Source organism: Eurosta solidaginis, chromosome 1 (genome assembly GCF_040869045.1).
Source record: "Eurosta solidaginis isolate ZX-2024a chromosome 1, ASM4086904v1, whole genome shotgun sequence".
Lineage (NCBI taxonomy): Eukaryota > Metazoa > Arthropoda > Insecta > Diptera > Tephritidae > Eurosta > Eurosta solidaginis.
The window spans coordinates 365,142,592-365,166,248 of record NC_090319.1 but is presented as its reverse complement, the minus strand read 5'-3'; the positions used below and the strand labels follow the sequence as shown (position 1 = coordinate 365,166,248).

At 34.4% G+C, this 23,657-nt stretch overlaps 1 protein-coding gene across 1 annotated transcript in view; it reads right to left on the bottom strand.

Annotated features, from left to right (window-relative positions):
• LOC137241222 (putative uncharacterized protein DDB_G0267716) overlaps positions 1–18,236 on the bottom strand; it is a 51,898-nt gene extending 33,662 nt beyond the window's left edge. Inside the window, exons 1-2 of the mRNA XM_067768574.1 lie at positions 18,186–18,236; positions 2,437–3,125 (exon numbers count right to left, since the gene is read on the bottom strand). Coding sequence (XP_067624675.1) covers positions 2,437–3,125; positions 18,186–18,236 — 740 coding nt within the window. The remainder of the gene's footprint in view (positions 1–2,436; positions 3,126–18,185) is intronic.
• Between the last annotated feature and the right edge of the window lie 5,421 nt (positions 18,237–23,657).

Here is a 23,657-nt window from a genome sequence, read left to right as displayed (position 1 = left end):
ACACCACGGTGGCCGCCGATTCACATTGCATGTCACAAATATCAGCACTTTTCATGTTTCGTGAGTTTATGCACTGCAACAATAAAATATTTACAAAAGCTTCATGTTATAAATATTTTATTTAACCTCCAAATTGGTGTGTTGTGCCACGCCCGTATTTCAAATTTCATTAGCTTAGCGGTATTTGTTTTTGAATTATCTAATTTTTTCCATTTTTCTAAATTTTGGATATAGAAAAAGTGTGCGTAGTTATCAGCCGATTTCGCTAATTTTCAATACCAATCTATTCTGAGTAGTCCCGATAAGCCCGTATATTGAATTTGGTGAAAATTTATCAATATTTGCTCAAGTTATCGTGTTAACGGACGGACGGACATGGCAATTTCATTAAAATTTCTTTTCGATACTATTGATTTTGATATATGGAAGTCTATATTTACCTCGATTCCTTTCTACCTGTACAACCATACAAACAAAGTTATAATACCCTGTTTACGAGTACAGCTGGGTGTAATAACTGAGACAAGCTGATTAGCTTACCCATTCGTCACGTTTTTTAAATTTTTTGGAAATTGCTGATTTTCAAAATGTAAGCTATAAAATCAAAAAGGCTTTTGAGTATGTGTGGATTTGAAATGCTTATATGCGTTATGTAAAAATATCCTTATAATCTGTATTGTAAGTAGAGCTTACGATTTCTTCTCGAACACAAGCGAGATTTTCAATACCCGAGAAATCGAGAACTCGATTTATCGCGAGATTCTCGTGTCTCGAAGTACTCGCAAATCTCGCGAGCTTCTCGATATAAACTTAATCGCTGTATGGAGAGTATTTATACACTTGGTTTTTTTACTTGTTATTTTTTGGTTGTTTATTATGCTTTCCAACGACACTTAACTCAAAACATATTTATTATGCATATAATTTTATTCACAATATGTTATTTTTTTAACGAGACATCGAGAACACGGCTTCTCGCGAGCTTTACGACTTTCACTTCAGTCACTGCATTGGCAGTATTCTATACATTTCGGTGTTTTTTACTTGTGGTTTTGTGGACATTTTCGTTTGCACTTCAGAAGAAATCGTAAGCTCTATAAAAACAGCCAATAAATCGATTAAATTGAATGTAGAGAAGCTCGCGAGCCTTACGATTAATTCGAGCTTCGAGAATCTCGCGAGAAGGCGAGACTCGCGAGAAATCTCTTCTCGAACAAGCTCGAGAAATCCTAACTTTAATTGTAAGCTCAAATAGATAACGTACCTTTAAGAACCACCCTAGCAATAGAGTCTTTAAAGTGTATCCCTGGTACTTAACTTATTTAACCTTACCATTTAATACAAAAGCTTAAGAGCTTCTATTTAAGTTATATATTTCTAATTTTATAGTTGCTTTTAATGAAAGATAGTCTTATAATTAATTTTGGGAAACTGAAAATATTTAAACGGAATCTGAGTAGTAAAGGTTCAATTCGTTGAAAGGTAATTTTTAAAATATTTCTTTACACAGGGATTATCAAGACTTATTACCTGAAATCAATAAATGAATTTACAGATATAGATTGCTTTTGTTAACTGGGAGGGTATATGAATAAAATATCTATAACACAACATAAACTGGGACAAGCAACAAAATTGGTATGTACGTATGTAGGTAAAGCAGCGAACAGAAAAATAGTAGCGCCAGGTTTTTTATAAAATTTTTCTTTTTTCTACTTTCGGTAATTTGAGTGAAAACTTTAAAAAATTTTGTGACTGAAACTAATAAAAATTCTCTTAGAAAAAGTTCGAAATTTTGAAAAAATTTTTGCGAATTTAAGTTTAAGAACTTTTTCTTTCCGGCTATTTCCTTTTCTTTTATAAAGAAGAAATTCTGAAACATTCTTCAGAATACAAAAATTGTCGAATTTTGAGAGACTTAACTTGCGCTTTGTTAGACAAAAAATGTTTGGGCTACAAAACTACAATAAAAACAAAAAATTGTGAAATAAAAAGTTCGAAGGTTTCGTAACGATTTGTGGAATATTCGAAATTGTTCGAAAAAGTTTTTGAATTTGGTTTTTATGATTTCAGGTAAAAAAACCAAAAAAAGCTATGAATTTTGAAACAGAAACTATGCACAGCAATTTAAAAAAAAAAATTCTAAAAAATCCAAAATTGGTAAAAGTTTTACTAAAACTTCGAACTTTTTGTTCAGAATTTTAAATTATCGAGAATAAAAAAGAATAATATGTTAGACGGAATGTGATGAGAATTGCGACTGCTATTTTAGTGTTCACTGCTGTATAGATATTCATAAAAAAAAGAATAGGTTTGGAGCTGCTTATAAATTCGTATCTAAACGTGGATTTAAAAACTATTAAAAATTTTTTTATATTTTTTCGAATTTAGGAATGGTATAAATTTTTTTTATGTATGCATATAAAAATAACTTACCGTCGACTACTTTGTATAATTGGCGTTAATATAATCTCAAGACTTGAGGAAATATTTGGTTGCATTTGATTTTGGGTTGTGTTGATATTCGCATTAGAATTTTGTGCTATCGAATTATTTACCGAATTAGTATTTAAATCTAAATTTTGATTTTGATTACGATTAACATTCGTTTGCGAATTAATAGTACGATTGCGATTAAGTGTTGAAATTTCATACGGGGTACTACTAATACAATTGTAAAGGATTGTGTTGCTAATTGTTGTTGTGCAGGGATCAGTCGTGGTTAATGCATTGTTTATATTTGCTATCGCATTCGCATTACTATTATTTGTGGTGGTATTGGTTTCGGTATTGGCATTAAAATTATCCAGATTGCAGTTAGTCGTAAGAGAATTACAATCCACATCGTTGTTCGTAGCCACTTCTGTATTGGAATTGTAGTTGTTGTTTCCGCTACCACTTTCAGCTGGCGATACAGCGCTTTGCTCGTTATTTAAGTTTTGTTCATTTTTATTTAATTTTTTTTCATTTTCATCTTTATTATGATTATATTCATCGTCTTCTTCTTCTACTTCCTGTAAATCTTCGAGTTCTTCTTCGTTATGCTCTTCGAAACTGATATCACTACAGGTTGAGGATTGTGTTGTGCTTGTTGTTGGGGTATTAGATTGATTGGTATTGGTGTACTATTTATTTTGTAATTTTCAATGTTTTTTTTAAATTTGTTTTTTTTTTGTTGTGGTAGGTAAAACAAATACGAATGCGTTGGAAAGAAAACACAATGGGTAAGGTTTGGTTGCTGTATTATTAAATACATAAAATTTGGACTTGCAATAATTAAGGGAAAATATTTCATTAAACACGCATAGCATGAGCAATACACAAAGGAATATGTTTGAAAGGCGATTCACTTATATTATTTTAGAACAAATATAAAACATTCACATGCGCAGGTTTATGGTATAATTTAATACATACATATTAAAGACACTTTTGCATGCAAGAGGTTATATAAAAAATTGAAAAAAATTTTACAAGAAATTTTAATATATAAACATAATATTTAACATTCATTGCTTACGAGCACAATTAGACTATTGATAAACACAATGAAAAATATATTAGGTAATTGTACACATATAAACTAATTGAAATAAAAAATGTGGTGCGTCTAGAGAACTGTTTTTAGTTTAACCAAAGCTCGCTCGGGGTTGGAGCCACAACAGAGGAAGCTTTATAAGAAACAAGTAAGGAAAGACAAGTTCGGGTGTAACCGAACATTACATACTCAGCTGAGAGCTTTGGAGACAAAATAAGGGAAAATCACCATTTAGCAAAATGAACCTAGGGTAACCCTGGAATGTGTTTGTATGACATGTGTATCAAATGAAAGGTGGTAATGATTATTTAAAACGTAGTGGGCCTTAGTTCTATAGGTGGACGCCTTTTCGAGATATCGCAATAAGGGTGGACCAGAGGTGACTCTAGAATATGTTTGTACGATATGGGTATCAAATTAAAAGTATTAATGAGGGTTTTAAAAGGGAGTAGCCCTTAGTTGTATATGCGAAGGCGTTTCCGAGATATCGACCAAAATGTGGACCAGGGTGACCCAGAACATCTTCTGTGGGGTACCGCTAATTTATTTATATATTTCATACCACGAATAGTATTCCTGCCAAGATTCAAAGGGCTTTTGATTTCGCCCTGCAGAACTTTTTCATTTTCTTCTACTTAATATGGTAGGTGTCACAACCATTTTACAAAGATTTTTCTAAAGTTATATTTTGCGTCAAAAAACCAATCCAATTACCATATTTCATCTCTTTTTTCATATTTGGTACAGAATTATGGCATTTTTTCATTTTTCGTAATTTTCGATATCGGAAAAGTGGGCGTGGTCATAGTCGGATTTCGGCCATATTTTATACCAAGATAAAGTGACTCCAGATAAGTACGTGAACTAAGTTTAGTTAAGATATATCGTTTTAGGCGCAAGCTATCGTGTAAACGGCCGAACGAAAGGACAGACGGTCGACTGTGTATAAAAATTGGGCGTGGCTTCAACCGATTTCGCCCATTTTCACAGAAAACAGTTATGGTCATAGAATCTATATCACTACCAAATTTCACAAGGATTGGTAAATTTTTGTTCGACTTATGCCAATAAAAGTATTAAAGACGAATTAAATGAAAAAGGGCGGAGTTACGCCCATTTTGAAATTTTCTTTTATCTTTGTGTTTTGTTGCACCATATCATTACTGGAGTCGAATGTTGACATAATTTACTTTTATACTGTAAAAATATTAAATTTTTTGTTAAAATTTGACTTAAAAAAAAAAATTTTTTTTTCGTCATCCGATTTCGCTAATTTTTATTTAGCACACATATAGTAATAGGAGTATCGTGCCTACCAAATTTCATCGTGATATCTTCAACGACTGCCAAATTACAGCTTGCAAATCTTTTAAATTACCTTCCTTTAAAAGTGGGCGGTGCCACGCCCATTGTCCACAGCTTTTCTAATTTTCTATTTTGCGTCATAAGGTCAACGCACCTACCAAGTTTCATCGCTTTATCCGTCTTCGGTAATGAATTATGGCACTTTTTCGGTTTTTCGAAATTTTCGATATCGAAAAAGTGGGCGTGGTTGGAGTCCGATTTCGTTCATTTTAAATAGCGATCTGAGATGAGCGCCCAGGAATTTACATACCAAATTTCATCAAGATACCTCAAAATTTACTCAAGTTATCGTGTTTACAGACGGACGGACATGGCTAAATGAATTTCTTTTTTCACCCATATCATTTTGATATATAGAAGTCTATATATATCTCGATTAGTTTATGCCGTTACGGATTACCGTTATGCGAACAAATTTAATATACTCTGTGAGCTCTGCTCAGCTGAGTATAAAAAATAATTACGGGGTTTTTGAGAAAAACCTTGACGGTATCTAATCGTTAACAACCGACATTATCGATATCGAGTTATTATCGTCGAGTCATCGGTTTGTTATTGGCTTTTTATTGGTAATATTCTGAAAAGAAATCGATAAATTTTCGATATCAAATCGAATCGAATAAATTTTTGGATAACACATCGACAACTTTTCTATAATAAATCGAAAACTTTGTGGAAATCAATCGATACATTTCGAAAGCTTGGTGATCAAATGTCAGTAATTTTCGATAACAAAACGACAACTTTTCACATATATTTTCAATAATATATCGGGAACTTTTCCATAACACAACCGCCAATTCGACGATAGTAAAGCGATTACACATTCTTAGCAAAATCGGTATATCGCAATGCCCCTTTAATGTACAAATTCCATACATAACAGAATATGGGTCATCAATGTAAGTATCGAAAAATTGGTTCTCGCATTAGCACAAAAGGTAGCCGAAAGAGTTCTTAAGGCGGGTACATACGATTTTTAAAAAATGAGTGTAGTTTCGCCTGCTTATTAAGCGAGATTTTTTGGATCTACAAGTGCGATAAAGAATAGTTTTGAGAAATTTGAGGAAATGTAATTATAAAAGTAAGGAAGTGAAAGTTCGGGCGAAGATTATATACCAAGCTCTGTGAATAGTATAATGTATGAAACTGATATATACATATGAAAACGTCTTCTTCCGTAAGAGGCTATAAAACGTTTGAGTTCCAAACGTTCGACTTTTGCGTTGTTTTGACGCTGGCGTCACTTTGAAATAATGCACGTTGAAAGTTTGCCTGCTAAAATGAATGCAAGAGAAAACTCAATAATTGATTTTTTATTATGATGAAAAATTTGTATTAACAATTTTATTAGAACGTACACAAAAAGTTGAAAGTTGAATTTAATATAAATGAATCAAATTTTTGCGTTTCTATTGAGTTGCTTTGGCGTTGCCTGTGAATTTTTTTTAATTTTCACTGAAATATCTGTCAACAGGAAATCTTCCAACAGACGTAGACAGTTGTACGGCTTCTAATACTACACAATTTTTATACTCAGCATGCTTTGCACACACAGTATATTAACTTTAATTGGTTAACGGTTGGTTGTACAGGTATAAACGGATCGAAATAGATATAGACTTCCATAATATACCAAAATCATCAGTATCGAAAAAAATTGTATTAATACATGTCCGTCCGTCCGTCCGAGGCACTATCCCTGCCAAATTATGTAAACTGAGTAAAAAAATATCGAAATCGGTTAATAACCACGCCTCATTTTATATAAAATATTTCAAAAGGTTCTTAGATGAGCTTTATATCAATGGTGTTTCCCAAGTGGAATTATAACAAGAAAAGCAAAAATCTAAAATGTTTGGAAATGGGCGAGACACCGCCCCTTTTTTGACCAAGCAACTTTCTATGTTTCGGGAGGCATAACTCGAAGAAAAATTATCGGATCGTAATAAGATTGATACATGTCCGTCCGTCCATATCTTAGCGAAAAACTGTTTTTATCAATGATATTTCACTTACCAAGTTTTATTGCAAGAGGAAATTGGGATACATTTTTTTAAATGGGCGGTGTCACGCCCTTATTCCGATCAAGCATTACACAACATTTCTAGAGCCTCAAAAAAAAATAAATCCCTTGTAATAAAATTGGAAAAGTAATTTATTTGAAATGAACTGTACAATTGAAACCCCCGCTGAGTACACAATGTCGGTTACACCCGAACTTAGACACACTTACTTGTTATCATTGAAATATGGCCGGTGCCACGCCATTGCTTTATCAGCCTTTGGAGGTAAATTATCAATTGAATATTTTTTAATTTTCGAAATTCCCTATGTTGAAAAGTAGGCGTGGTTATAATTCAATTTCGTCCCTTTTTTTGACATCAATCTTTTCTCGGTCCAGATAAGCCAGTAAACCAAATTTCGTAAAGATATCTAAATTTTTGCTCAAATTATCGTTAGAACGGGCGGATGGACGGATGGACATGGCTCAAAAAAATCTTTTTCGATGCTGACATAAGCAAGTTAAGAAACATAAAGATATTGAGATATACGAATAGGAGAAGGTCTATATCTCTCTCGATAAAAAAGAACCGTTGTCGCATCAAAGTTGTAATATTCCCATACGCAGCCACACGCTGGATACAATAACGAAAAGCTTTTAGCAAAGCTTTCACAAAATAAATGTAAGGGCAGCTAAATTTAATTAACACCTTTTTTATGCAAAAAAAAAGAGCATTTATGTATTCATGTAAAATATTTAATTAATGGTACAAGTTATAAAATATTTCCTGCATGTTTGTATGCTGTTTTGCCCAGCCAGGTGCATTCACGCTGTTAGTTGTCTAGACCAAATGATACGCCCATCACGGGTTTGAAAATCTCATTATTTATGACCGTATTATTGAAAATGGAAATGTTGCTTACATATAAAAATAGCTTAAAATTTTTGTATGTATTTAAGTGAAGATGATGAAGAGTAGCTGTTCGAGTGCAGCATGATATTGTGTTTCCTATATTTTGTGTTTTACATATAAAATACTACGAACTCGAGCCCATTAGACGTTGTCCTGTACCTACGTCCTTAGTACGAAAAATTCATACTTTTTAACAGGTTTATGTCCCTTTCCTTAGGAATAAAAGCTAGTGGCTTATAACTGTTATACATCCCACCAACTTAAGTGCGTTCACTGGCAAAGTTCTATAAAAGAACCCGATAATAAAAAGTACCTGGCTGCAAAAAAGTACCCGAAACCAAAAAGTACCTGCTTTTTTAAAAGTACCCTAATCCAAGAAAGTACTCAGTTAAAAAAAAAATTGCCCGGTTTTAAAAAAAGTACCAGGATACGAAAAAGCCCGGATCTTGATGTATGGCGAAAAATCCCAGGTTTAGCGAAAGTTCCATGTTGTAAAAAATTACCTGGATTGCAAAAAGTTCTCGGTTGTTAAAAAGTAACCGGTTCCGAAAATGTGCTCGATTCTGAAAAGGTGGCCGGTTTTAAAATCCGAATAGTAAAAAGTTTTCAGTTCCATAAAGTGCCAGTTCTGAGAATAAACCCTGTTCCAAATGCTAATGACAATAATTATTCAGTAGTTAAATATCTTCCACGGATCTTGATTACTCATTTCTCAAATTTTTCGATATCGAAAAAGTGGGCGTTGTCATCGTATGATTTCAAGCAATTTTGATACCACTCAATTCAGGGTTCATATTTACCCGTGTATAAAACTTGGGGCTGATATCAACAGCTTTGCTCAAGTTAAAGTGTTAACGGATTTACGAGCGGACTCGCTCAATCAAAATCATTTGCGAAACGAAAAGTTTTGATTTAAGTAATATACATCTCGATGCCTCTACGCCATTACAACCTTGTATTATTCGATTTAAGCTGTACAAGTGAAGCTAGTAATAAATTTACTATGAAGCTAAAAGAAGCACATTTGAACACAGTGTACTATTTAGTTCCACAACCATATAATTTGAAGGCCTTAATTTCGATGTATAACCGTGCTTCATTACTAAACAAAATGAGCTACTTTTTGTTAAAAGTGCGCCAATGGCAGATTTTCAATTTCAATTCATTAATTGGTAATGAGACAATGGCTAAGCACTAATCAATTGGAGAAGTGTACAAAGGCAGTGATGAATTTCCATATGCACGACTGCTTATTTGGAGATATGCTACCCCTTACGAAATTTTAAAAGCTTGCTGAACTGTTTTGCAATGCAAATTTTCTATCGGGTATTTGCAACGATGATACGAGCGCCTACATACATAAATGTGCTTGTGCATAATAAATTAGTATTATGTGTCTCTGCGACAAAACATGATATCTGCATCAAAGCTCCAACTTCATCATAATCACATGTATGTATGTATGCATGACTGTCAACCCGCATACTTTGTAATTTTATTGTACAATACCTAACATTTTCACCACACGCGCAACATGCATTCATACAAGTACAACAGGTACAACTGACTGCGGTCTAACACATACACATCACCGCAGTGCATTGTGTTGCATATCATGTTTACAGAATCAATGAACTGTGTAGAATATTTAAGTTTTTCTCGTTCGTTTAAGGGCGGTAAAATATTTATGAAAACAGCTTTGACAAAAATCTGCATAAAAAATTAGGCAAATGTTTAAAAGTTATAAATCTGAAATTTATATGTATGTGTGCACATAAATATATCTGTATATTTACATATGTAAGCATATGCTGTGGAGGAGTTTGTGAATTTGATTTAAATGGCATTTGATAAACTTATGGATTTAATGGTAAAATTTTATAAAATTTGTGAGAACAATTTTTAATTTAAAACTTAAGAAAATTAACTGTTGGAATTTTTGTTATAAATATTGACTCAAGTCGATACTTGTAAACAAAATCACGATTGGAACTACAAAAAAAAAAAAACAAAAAAATCATGAAACTTTTGTGGAAACCTAAGAAAACAGAGGAGAGATCAAGGCTTCGCAAAAAACCATCTGGATCACATCTAGCTCTAAATAGAATAATAAATTGCGGCAGTTCATGGACTCTTGGGTATGTGAAAAATTAAATGATATCGAAAGGTTCCTTTATTTCCTCGAAAACCAAATTAGCTAATATCGTAGATCGAGGTAGCATATTAATGGTTTCAAATTATGCGAGACGATAATGTACCAGATACCTGGAGAAAGCATCCGTTGCTTTTAATTCCTAGAATAAGCAAATCTAACCTCTATAAAAAAAAAAAATTAAAAGCATTAAGACTATTTTTTTCATCTTAAAACACTGGGAAGGTTTATTGATTAAGATAGACGCCGCACAGTGCGACAGCTGATCGATAAATTGGCTTGACAAAAGTATCAAGTTTGAAACTAGAAATTCGCATACATTTTTCTAAATGCAGAGAATGAAACAGTTATGATTTATAAAATAAAAGTCACAAAAACCTTATTTCTTACTGTAAACTTGTTTTTTACAAAATAACAGGAAACGATTGAGTTTTACTATACCAGTCAGATTGTAGGATAAGCTTATCCAGGTGAAATACGTTTAAAAAAAAAGAGAGGCTTTCTTTTTTTAATATGTCAAGTTTTTTAAACATTTTTTAAACCGGCTAGATTTTTGAAACCATTTACTTTTTTGGAACCGCTTTTTGTTGCACCTGTTACTTTTTTTGAAGCTGGTTGCTTTTTTGGAACGGGTCACTTTTTTGGAACCGCTTACTTGTGTGGATCCTTGTTTGAAACCTTTCACTTTTTTGAAACTGGTTGCTTTATTGAAAACGGTTACTTTTTTTGCAATTGATTAATTTTTTAGAATCCGTTACTTTTTGGAACGGGTTACGTTTTTTGAACCGCTTACTTTTTGGAATGGCTACTTTTTTATAATTGGTAAATTTTTTGATTGGCGGCCGCCGTGGTGCGATAGTAGCGTGCTCCACACCGAAGATCCTAGGTTTACGCCCCGTGCAAAGTAGCATAAAAATTTTAGAATCACGTTTTTTCATTAGAAGAACAAGAAGGTCCCGTCCCGCTAATGCGGAGAAGAAATCAAGAGGAGCATGACGCAAAGTGGAAGAGAAGCTTGGCTTAAAATCTCTTCGAAGGTGATCGCGCATTACACTTTTAAATTTTTTGAAAACATGTGTTTTTTTGGAGTCGGTTACCTGTTTAGAACCGAGACCCGTTACTTTTTTGTAACAAACTTCTTCATGGAGCTGGGTCGTTATAGAAAAAGTTTTTTCATGGAATCGGGTAGCTTATGTAAACGTTCCATACCAAACCTGTTACTTTTTAGGAATTGGTTCCATTTTTGGAAGTGGTTACTTTTTGGAACTGGTTATTATTTTTTAGCCGTAAAATTTTTTGGAAGCAGTTCCTTTTTTGGAATCGATTGGTTTTTTGGAAGCGGTTAGTTTTTGGAAAGCGCTTATTATTTTGGAGGCGGTTACTGTCTTTCATCATTTACACTGTCATGAAACCGTTTTATTTTTGCAATCTGGTTTCTTTAAGAAATCTGTTTATTTAGGGAACAAGCTTGTTTTCGAAACCGGTACCTTTTTGCAAAAAGTTTTTTTTTTTTAAACCGGTTTGCTTGTTACAGCCGGTTCTTTTTTTAAACCGGTTTCTTTCTGGAAACGGATGCTTCTTTGGAACCGGTTTCATTTTGAAAACGGATACTTCTTTGAAACCGGTTTCTTTTTGGAACTGGATACCTCTTTGACACCAGTTTGTTTTTGGAATCAGATACTTTTTTGAGCCCGGTTACTTTGCAAAAACATTTAAAAGGGTACTTTTTTGGAAATGGTTTATTTTTGGAACCGCATGTCTCAATTTTTCATATTTATTTTGACCGACGCACGCGATCTACATATTCTGAAAAATTAAAAAAAATAGTCGAAATATTCATCACAAAACTCTAATTTTCGAACTTTTGGAAAATGTTTTTATGTTTTTTTTTTGCATTATTTTAGTTACACAACTCATTGAAGTTCTTTTTGAATTTTAAGTATATGAACAAAAGGAGAAAAAATGTAGAAACATTTGTTAGAATTTTCGCTGTTATTTTCCTGCTTGCAACCGTATATGTTTTTAAGTTCTAAATATTAAGACAAATCGGTTGGTATTGAACTTATTTACATTTGTTTAATTTAGGTTAAAAGATTTGGCGTGATATGCTTCAGAGGGGATTTAGGCCGTGCTTCTTTTGTCGTGTTACGTTCACAATTTTGCCTACAAATTGCCGTAACAGAACGATTTTTATAGCGAGCCCGAATGGTATCTGCAAAGCTCTTCTTAACAGAAATCCACTCGGACTCTTTGACAAAGCACTGCTGAGAGGTAATTGTTTGGTGTTGCTTTTCCCGTGCGGTAGGCAACCGTGCTGGTGATGATGTCTCCTGGTACCATATACCTAGGAATATCCTTTGATCAGAACTATTTCGACTCATTTAAAAAAGATGGGGCCATTATCTAAATATACACTCTTTCCATGATTTTTGTTCTTTCAATTGCCTACATATTCACTTTTTAGTAACGATCTGAATATTAGACATACAAATAAATATTGCTTTTCTAATAGAAATGTTTTAACAGCTGAAGCAATGCCCATAATGTACATGGCTTATATGACTTCAGCTAGACGATAGAAAGTGAGCGCACATAATTGGACACAAATGCAAATATATATGGATGTATGTATGTATGCACAATGTCACAAAATATAAAATCAAATTTTCAATTATTGTTGTTGTATGTTATTAACTAGAAAATTTACGATGTTTATAAAATATGTCTCATTTTAATGAAGCAAGTGAATGGTGCGGCTATACAACAAAAGCTTCTTAATGGCTTTCAGTTAATTTTTGATGCTTTGTATTAGAATTTTGCTAAATTAAGTGCTCATACGCACCGTTGACCCGCCGCCCAATTTGTATGCAAGAATGAATGAATAAATGGCGACAAATACACAATCATGCGCTTCACTTAACTTACTGCATAATTAATGTAATAATTTAGTAATGAAATTCAATGTTTAGTATGTAGAGTATACTAAATAAAGCAAGTTATTATTATTAAAGCAGTGTGAATACAATAATTGATGCAAATTTAAAATTTGTATTAAATCGGAGAGCCTATTCATGTACTTTTGAACAAAAATTTTGTGATTTCTCGTGGCACTTCAATACGCTCACATGCATTTCATTAATTTCGTTCAACATTTTCATTTTATATTGCACTTGTTGATTTCACTGCTTAAATTGCATTTAATTTAAACGGAATTTAATGCGTTAGTAATAAATCAAGTGTAATAATGCTCGCAACGGATGTTGGTTGATAAAGTGCGTTCTTTTGCTAATTAATTACATTTAAACTAATTAAGCTTCGGTTTGGGTAATTAAGTACGAGATTGATACTAACGCAAATTAAAAGTCATTAATATTATTTTGTTTTTAATTTAATTTCGCATTTAACGTGAACTCGGTAAGTGGTAGAAGAAGGATGGAAGGCACCTTTTCACACAAAAAAGGCGTGAGTACCAAGCATTTGTGAAGTTCGATGCATAAACATACAAGCCGAGGTCTGGAAAACTTATGTGTTTAAATAAAATAGGGCGTGCCAATGGGTTAAAGTTCAGCCACAATAGGATAGGCGAAACAATAATTTTGGGGAATTTTGAGCTTATGCCGGCTTCGTAACGCTAACGACCATATTTTTTTATTACCGGCTTTTTATCCGTTGCGAATTGTGGTCGAGTGTTGGCTTGTTATCGGTTTGCTACCGTCGAGTTATCTCAATTTTATTGATTTTTTAATGGCTTGTTATTGACAGATTACTGATGTGTCTTCGATTATATATGGAAGCTGTAAAGGTAACTGCTACATAACCAGCCGCTAAGTCGTTGTTAATATATCAAAACCACGCCGATAAAAATTTGTACCGATAGCAGATCAGTACCATTTCGATAATATTTCGAAAGCAAGTCGATAACTTGTTGATAAATATTTGATAAATTTGTCGATACAAAATCGTTAAATATTTTACCGTTAGTTATATTTTATCCACACATAATAACTTTTCCGTGCTCCGCCTAACACAACGAAGATTCTGGGTTCACGCCCTTGGCAAAGCAACACCAAAATTTTAGAAACAAGTTTTTTCAATTCAAATATTTCTGCCAAGAAAAACTTCTCAGTGAAAACTCATCTGCCATGCAGATGCTGTTCGGAGTCGGCATAAAACAAGTATATCCCGTCCCGCCAATTTATAGGAACAAATAAAAGGAGCACGACGCAAATAGGAAGAGAAGCTCGGCTTAAAATCTCTTCGGAGGTTATCACGCCTTACATTTATTTATTTAAAAACTTTTCCGCAAGAAGTCGATAACTTTTCAGGTGCTTTAAGATAAAACTTATAAATCGTCGTTTAAAAACAACTACTCATCGACTAACTTTGTTATCAACAGCAAATTTATAAAAGTTCGACAACATATCGATAACTTGTCAATACCGTGTCGATGAAGAGTTAGATAAATTCAAGATGGCAACGAAGCAAAATCACGCTGCATAAGTCACTCATCATACCTGTCCTGATGTATGGCTCAGAATCATGGAATCAGAGAATAGTCCTCCGGAAGATATATGGTTCTATACGTGATGCCGATGGCGACTATCGAAGGAGGTATAATGATGAGTTGCTTAAGTTTTACGCAGATATGATGTTAGTGTAGTGAATAAAATCCCGGAGGCTTCGCTGGCTAGGTCATATTTTGCGAAAGGTCGAAGACGGCCCGGCCAGAAAAATATTTCAGTCAACGCCGCAGTTTGGAAGCAGAGGAAAGGGGAGATCACCCATTGAGTTGGGAGTGGCAGGTGGTGGAAGACTCTGACCTTTTGTGCTCTCAATTGGCATCAGTTAACGCGAAACAAGGATAGCTGGCGTGACTTGTTGCGAAACGTCAAAAATCGGATAAGCGGTGGGCCTCAACTGATGATGATGAGTATGAAAGTTTACACAAAATTGTCACAAGTAAATGTAACACTTTGGACACATTCAATCTATGTGAGCTATTAATTGAGAGGCGAGTTCAAACTAAGTGTAAATAAGTTTTTTAATTTTAAAATATTTTTGGTTTGATTAAATTCTACGCTCAGTTAAAAAATAGAACATCTGAATCTGCTACTCTCGACATAAAAATGGAGCTAAAGTTTAGTTAACACTTAATTTATATTGTTACGTACACACACAATTCCACACACAATTTTAAATCCCAAAATTCTTTTACAAAAGCAATTGTTAAAGTTTTTTAGTCAAAATTCAACAAGATTTTGTCTGTATTAAAGGAAAAATTGCCTTCTATTTTTTGGTCCATTTATATAAAGGTAGTCCTTAAAATTTTTTTATCATCTTTTTATTTTCACTTTTTTAGTGCTGCCTACAAAAAGGCTTTGGAATTTTGGGTTCTGGCTCACGGCCCAAGTTTCAAGACTCTAGCTCACCGGGAAGTTACTTAAAAATCGATCGCAAGATTCCCCCCGTTTTTCAAGGATTTGCAGTTATCTTGACTAGCGCGCCACCTAGCGGAATTTTGTTTTCTATAAGTTGTATTGTCACTGGACCTCTAACTAAGTGCCGAGTCTCAAGTCTCTAGGTAACCGGAAATTTAGTTAAAAACGGATTGAAAGATTCCCAAATCAAAATTATTCTCTTAATATTTCGATTCATGCGCCACCTAGCGAAATTTTTTTTGATCAAATATTGTATTCCCACCGGGTTCTGACTCACGGCCCAAGTTTAAGGTCTCTAGCTCACCGGAAAGTTACTTAAAAATCGATCGCAAGATTCCCCCCCCCCCCCCCCCGCGTTTTAAAGGATTTGCAGTTATCTTGACTAGCGCGTCTCCTAGCGGAACTTTGTTTTCTATAGGTTGTATTGTCCCCAGGCCTTTAACTAAGTGCCAAGTTTAAAGTCTCTAGGTAACCGGGAAGTTAGTTAAATATGGATTGAAAGATTCCCAAATTAAAATTTATTTTCTTACCATCTCGATCCGCGTGCGCCACCTAGCGAATTTTTTTTTGATCAAATGTTGCACTGTCACCGGGTTCTGACCAATGGCCCAAGTTCCAAGTCTCTAGCTCACCGGAAAGTTAGGCAAAAATCGATCGCAAGATTTCCCACGTTTTTCAGGGATTTGTAGTTATCTCAATTAGCACGCCACCTGGCGGAACTTTGTTTTCTATAAATTGTATTGTCATCAAGCCTCGAACTGTGTGCCAAGTTTCAAGTCTCTAGGTCACCGGGAAGTTAGTTAAAAATGGATTGAAAAATTTCCAAATCAAAATTTATTTTCTTAATCAATTAATTAATTTTCTTAATCAAATTAATTAATTAATTTTTGATCAAATATTGCATTGTCACCGGGTTCTGACTCACGGCCCAAGTTTCAGTCTCTAGCTCACCGGGAAGTTACTTAAAAATCGATCGCAAGATTCCCTGCGTTTTTTCAGGGATTTTCGTTTATCTCGATTCGTCTGCCACCTGGCGGCATTTTGTTTTCCGCGAATTGTAGTGCCATCGACTCGCAAACTATGTGCTAAGTTTCAAATCTCTGGATCCCCGAAAAGTTACTTAAAAGTCGATATTAAAATTTCCATTTTAAAATTAATTTTCTGTATATCTCGATCCGTGCGCCACCCAGCGGATTTTTTTTTTCACTTGCATTGTAATGTCTCCCAGATCTGAACTATGCTCTGATTATCAAGTGTCTAGCTCGACGGGAAGTTACCGAAAATGACTTTTCCGTGGGTCAAAAATTCGTACGGAAATGAGGGGACAAACATGAAAGCGACTTAATATAAAGGTATTAATATATAATAAAATATTATTCTGCGTCATTGATCAGAAATGCATTTAAAGTACGTGCGAATGAAAAAACGGAGTAGAAACACGTAAAAAATAAAAAATACGATTGGAAAATTAAAAATAAATATTAAATATGCACAATTTCATTTTAATTTACAAAGGTGAAATTCATATTTGTAAAAAACTTAATTGAAAATTTTAAATAAATATTCAAACATCATAACTCCTGTAAAAAAATTGAAAAGGCTGTATATCAGGGACCCAAACTGTTATTCCTTTATAATAAAAGTTCTTCGGCAAAATTAATTACGGACTTTTAGTTTGTAGTCCCAAAAAATTTTCAAATGCGGAATTTTATTTAAAGAGTCCGAAATAAAAGTTAAATCCGGACTTTTATTTTATAGGGACAAAATAAAAGTACGGCCCTATAACTATGAAACGGCTCATCCTAATAAAACGAATTTTTTTCACACAGAATCGTTCTTGTTTCAACAAAAAGCAGCGCATCGAATTGCAAAACAATATCTCATTGGATCAAACTTTATGAAAAAAAAACACAGTTTCAAGTGCGCTATGCGAAGAACCTAAGTATAATACTATGAGAATTGGTTTCAGTTTTTCTATGGAAAATTTTTGATATTATTAACAAAAACTTTCAAATGATTATATGAGTTTAAAATCTAGACATTTGACAGAATTTATTGGTAAAAAATTCGTTTTAGTTGGCTGAACCAGGCCATAGTTATATGATTGGGCTTTTATTTGTCCTTAAAAAATACCAGTCGGGATTTAACTTAAATATTCGGACTTATAAAATAAAAGTTCGGATTTTACTTTTATTTGTGTACTTTTTGCAAAAAGTCCGGAATATGAAAAGGATGCATGATTCATTATGCAAATGCTATGGATATCCCGGGATCCCATAAACTTACAACTGGGACAGTTTTTGATCCGAATTTTCGACTTAAAAAGGAAAATAACTATTAAAATGGGTCCCTGCTGTATATGTAAGTATGTATGTGAATATGTATGTATGTATGCAGTTAAAATAAGTAAATTTAGAATTTTATAATAAATTAGAAACAGCTGAAAAAGTTTACAAGCCGTTGGCACAAATTAAGATTTGGTGTGAGCACATATATGTGTGTATGTGAGCAGGCTGTACTTTAATAAGGAAATTTCTGTTAAATGCTAATGTATTACCCAAAAATATATGTTCTATTAATAGTGACAACGAACAGTAGAAAAGTAGTTCAAAGCAAATGTGTTAAATAAGTTAATTTTGCCAACGGTTGGTCTACTTTGAGCATTTAATGAGTACTCAGTGCAGGCTTATTCATTCCAGTAACATCGGCAAAATCAACCAAGATGCTGCGTTTATAAATATGAAGAAACTTCAGACTTGGCAATTGAAGTTTACTTCGCCTTGCCCATTCGCATTCAAATTTTCGCGAAGCACTGTTATAAACATTGTTATATGCAACAAAAGTACTTGATAACATATTTTGTGTCATATCAGTTTGTTATATTGCAGTCTTTAATTGTGAAAAATGGTGGAAAAGTTACCAACGAGTGGGAAAAATTATTTTACTCGAAAAGAGTACCAGCACCCTTAACCAAAGCAAATGTCAAATTCATCTTCTTATGCTTTGCTTGCAACAAACTTTGCAAGTTGCTACTTTTTCATGTCAGATGGCGCCAGTTAGTTCTGCAGTCAAAAATCTCAACTAGTATGAGTTCTGTATTTTTTCCATATTACCAACTGGTATTTTTAACACGCCGATGTCCTACGAAATATCAATTGCCAGCCTCTGCATCAGCATCATACCAATTGACAAACTAGTAATTATATACACCAATATCATACCAATTGGCATACTACTCAGTCTATGCATCAATGTCCTACTATTTAATATACTAGTCTCAGTTGGGTTGACAAATTACTTGAAAATTGAAAAAATTAGCTCAAATTTATGTTATTCATTATATTTCATATATATAAAATGTATGTATATGTATACATATGTATATAACTTTAAAATTTATCACTTCAATTCATTATACTTTGGAATAAATTTTAATAAAAATACGTACATATATATGAAAGCTAAAAATTAACAGAATAACAAACGAATGTGACGCAATCTGAAGACGCAGGGCTAGGTTTATGGGTTCACGATGGCCACAACATTCCCACATTAAATCCCTCAAGCCAAGAGAACTGCTAGGGTTCATCATGGAAGTCGGATGGGATGAGGTCCTGACCAAAGGTCGCAGTGCAATCCTCAATAAATTATCTATCTATCTAACGGAGAAGGGACGAACCAGTAGTGGTTGACTGTGTAAAAACAGGCCAAGCTGCACTAGCGCCGTCCTGTTATGAGTGTTAATGGAGTTCAGAATGGTGGTAGTGATATGCACTTTACGGAAGTCATGCTTATGGCTGGATAACCGAACAATTTCATTTAATTGAGGTAATCATAACGGCTTTAAACGTTTTCGTCACTGACTAAAGGGATAATATCGGTAGATACTGACTGGGTTTTCGGTCTTTCTCTGTTATTCTGGAAAGGCATAGGCTATTAACGACAAGTAGACAAAATGTCCTACGCTACTGATGCCCTCATGGCACAGGTGTTTTGGCATCGGTATAGGTCTTCCGTCTGGGACTATTGATATGGATGGCTTGGCCTTTTCAATAACTTCTTTAACCTCTGTTGAGGTAACGGTGAGGGTTGACTCGTCATGCTTGTGTTTCTGTGCCCGTTGATTTGATCTAGCATTGTCAACTGAAGTATGCATTGCAAGTTGGCTACAGAAAGCCCTCGCGCATTTCCTCGAGCCGACAGACGAAATTCTAGTCAAATGAATTATTTAAATACTAACTAGTATTAATAACACCACAAAATTATAGCCAATGAACCATCCTAAAACTAATCAGTATGATGAACGCCACACAATTCTAGTCAATTAACTAGAATGTTTGCTGACTACTTTGGCTTTTGACTGCAGGGGAGTTGATTCATATCGTTGGATCCAAATGTTTTGTTGTGAAGAGAACTGTGATTGGGTCTGTGATTACGTTTATAAAAAATTGTAATTGAAAACTGTGATTTAGATCATATTGTACTTCTCAGTCAGAGTCTATGATAAAAATTGATGCATCTGAGAAGACAAAGCCCCATATTTCGCTTTATTTTTAACTACATATGGCAGGCCAGATATGAATCCGCACCTTGCAGGACAAAAACCTACAGGTACTAGCTCGACTGCCTCGGGAACAATTATTTTTCACCCACGACCCTTTGGGTCTGTGGATTTTAAGTGTCTCTTACGACTGGCATGCCTATCTCGGGCATATTCTACGCCTTTTGTCCTTCTGTCGCCACCTTCTATATCTTTTCTCCTTCTCAAATTCATTATTTTGATCTTACTATTTCTCAGCTCCATTTTCTTATTCCTACTCTCATTCTCACACTTACTCTTATTCTTTATTCTACTCTACCCCATAGTCTTTCTTTTACTTTTGCTCTTACTCTTACTTTAGCTCTTACTCTCAATAACACTTGCTGTCTTATTCTTACACTCACCCTACTCTTAATCTTACTTTTATTCTTACTCTTACTCCTACTTACTCTTTATATCTCTATTCCTATCTTTCCCTCCTTTTTCGCCCATCTCCACCCTTGTACCCTTCATCTATCAAGCAAATCTTATCACACGAAATATTTTTTTGATGTAACGGATTTCCGGTTCACATTTCGTAGGAAGGGTATTCTATAGTATGACGAGTATAATAAGCTTGCCTTATCCTACCAAATTCTTCTCAAATCGATGAATTACTTTCGGAGTTCATTGCAAACTAATATGCGGCTCGACATATAGAGATATATGTCTCGTATGAGAAATATTTGCAGATTTCTTGGCCACCTTTGATCGAAATACATATGTATATATGCCGATTTTGTACTCCCAAAAGCATGTTTCTCTTCTTGACAAGTATAAGAAAAAAAAAAAACTATAGCTTTTTCGAAGGGCGTATAACATGTTTTTTTTAAATAAAAACGAATTTCTCAAAATTTTTGAAACATTTCATTAATTAATTATTTTACCTGAAACACCTACTTTTACTTTGAAAAACCGCAATACACACATTTGTTGAATGATAACTGTACAAAGCTAACGAATATTTGTTATTTTAGTACTCAAAAAGGACCACAAACGGAACCAAAATCATACAACCCAAATGAGGCGATGCGAGTGCTTTTGGGTATTTTCACATACAGCATTTCCACAAGAGCGTTTGTGTATGTGTATGTATGAGTGTACTACATAAGAGTGGCCACATCTTATACTGAGCTTTTACTTTTCGTACAAAGAAGCCTGCATTAAATAAGAAACTTAATTTAAATTTATTGAAATAAACAAAACTAACAGTATATGAATGGCGGCCACCGTGGTGTGATGGTAGCGTGCTCCGCCTACCACACCGTATACCCTGGGTTCAAACCCCGGGCAAAGCAACATCAAAATTTTAGAAATAAGGTTTTTCAATTAGAAGAAAATTTTTCTAAGCGGGGTCGCCCCTCGGCAGTGTCTGGCAAGCGCTCCGGGTGTATTTCTGCCCTGAAAAGCTCTCAGTGAAAACTCATCTGCCTTGCAGATGCCGTTCGGAGTCGGCATAAAACATGTAGGTCCCGTCCGGCCAATTTGTAGGGAAAATCAAGAGGAGCACGACGCAAATTGGAAGAGAAGCTCGGCCTTACATCTCTTCGGAGGTTATCGCGCCTTACATTTATTTTTTTATTTTTAACAGTATATGAATGGCGGCTATGTTAAGCCTTCGGCCACTTCTGAAAAATTGCATATATGTCACGAGGAAAAATATATATGTGGATATGTTAATTTGTGTGTGCTTGTGCATATGTATGTTTATCAGATTACAAAATAATTCAAAATCTAGAGAATATTAAATAACCAAAAACTTTAATGCTTTGATGTTGTATTACTTTGTGCCAAATACTCATAAGATACGCAAAGCAGTGAATATTTGTAGAGATGTAGATGTATTAGGGAGGTTAGGAATTATAGAACATTTTTTATACAAATGCTTTAAGTTGTGAATGCCCTTGATGAAGATATAGAAGACTCCAGTGAATTGCCAACTTCTCCCTGTACGATTTTAAGTGACGGTAGGTGTAGCCGAATATTTAGGAAACAGCTCTAAACTCTTACAGGGTTGACATAAACCAAATCAGAACAACGAAAGCGGATGGTAACGAGAAGAGAGAAATAAACAAAATTAAAGTGTAAAAGAGAGGACTGAAAGGAAAGGTAATATGAAATGAAAGGCCTAGAAAGTAACAACCAAAGAAATGAGGAAATGGAAAAACGGTGAAGAAGGAATATTAGAAAATGGAGCAGAAGAAATAAAGTTATGATGATGGTAATCTCTTACAATTCTTTTCTCTCCTCTTTATTTTCCATTTTTTGTTTTTCTTTCCTCTTATATGTCTTCGTCTTTTTCCCCTAGTTATGATAAGCGACTTGTAGTGCGTGTTTTCTGTTCGTTGATAGAGGAGTTTTCTTTTCAATTGCCCATTTAGTCAAAAATAGTATTTTTGGCAAGAGTTATTCTTCGTTTGATTTCTAAGCTGATATTGCTTTCGCTGTTAATGCTGATTCCCATACATACAAGGTCCCTCAATATCTCTTATTTGCATTTTAAATTGAAGTTTTTGGGGCACTGTTATAGTTTTTATTCAGTATCCGTTTCGGTCACTATGATGATTTTTGTCACTGTCACGGTTTTTGCTGCAGTTAAAGATTAAGTTGGCGGCCACGGTGGTGTGATGGTAGCGTGCTCCGCCTACCACACCGTACGCCCTAGATTCACATCCCGGGCAAAGCCACATCAAAATTTTAGAAATAAGGTTTTTCAATTAGTAGAAAATTTTTCTAAGCGGGGTCGCCCCTCGGCAGTGTTTGGCAAGCGCTCCGGGTGTATTTCTGCCATGAAAAGCTCTCAGGAAAAACTCATATGCCTTGCGGATGCCGTTCGGAGTCGGTATAAAACATGTGGGTCCGGTCCGGCCAATCTGTAGGGAAAATCAAGAGGAGCACGACGCAATTTGGAAGAGAAGCTCGGCCTTAGACCTCTTCGGAGGTTATCGCGCTTTACATTTATTTATTTATAAGGATTAAACCAAAAATTTGAGGGCAATGGTTTTCGTCTCAGTCATGATTCGGATACTATCACGGTTCTCGTTGCCGTCGCTGCGTATGTCATAATCACAGTTTTAGTCACTGTTATTTTTATACTTTTCATGAAAATGAAATGGTATATTAGTTTCGTCACAAAACCCAAAATTGTAAGTCCTTAAAGGAAAATAGATAGACCCACCATTAAGTATACCGAAATAATCAGGTTGAAGAGCTGAGTTGATTTAGCCATGTCCGTCTGTCCGTCTGTCTGTTTGTATGCAAACTACTCCCTCAATTTTTGAGATATCTTGATAAAATTTGGTGAGCGGGTGTATTTGGGTGTCTGATTAGACATTTATCGGAACCGGCCGGATCGGACCACTATAGCATATATCCTCCATACAACCGATTTTTCAGAAAAAGAGGATTTTTGTAATATCTTACTCAATTTAACAGATTGAAGCTTCAAACTTCACCATATAATTTCGTATATTGCACATATTGTTGCCTGAAAAATTGATGAGATCGGTCGTATATATAGTATATATCGTCCACAACCGATTGTTCAGATAAGAAAATTTTCGTAATTGCTGCCCTATTTTAAGAGCAAGAGGCTTCAAATTTTAACGAATGCTTACGTATATAGCATATATTGTTGTCTGAAAAAATCATACAGATCGGTGGTATA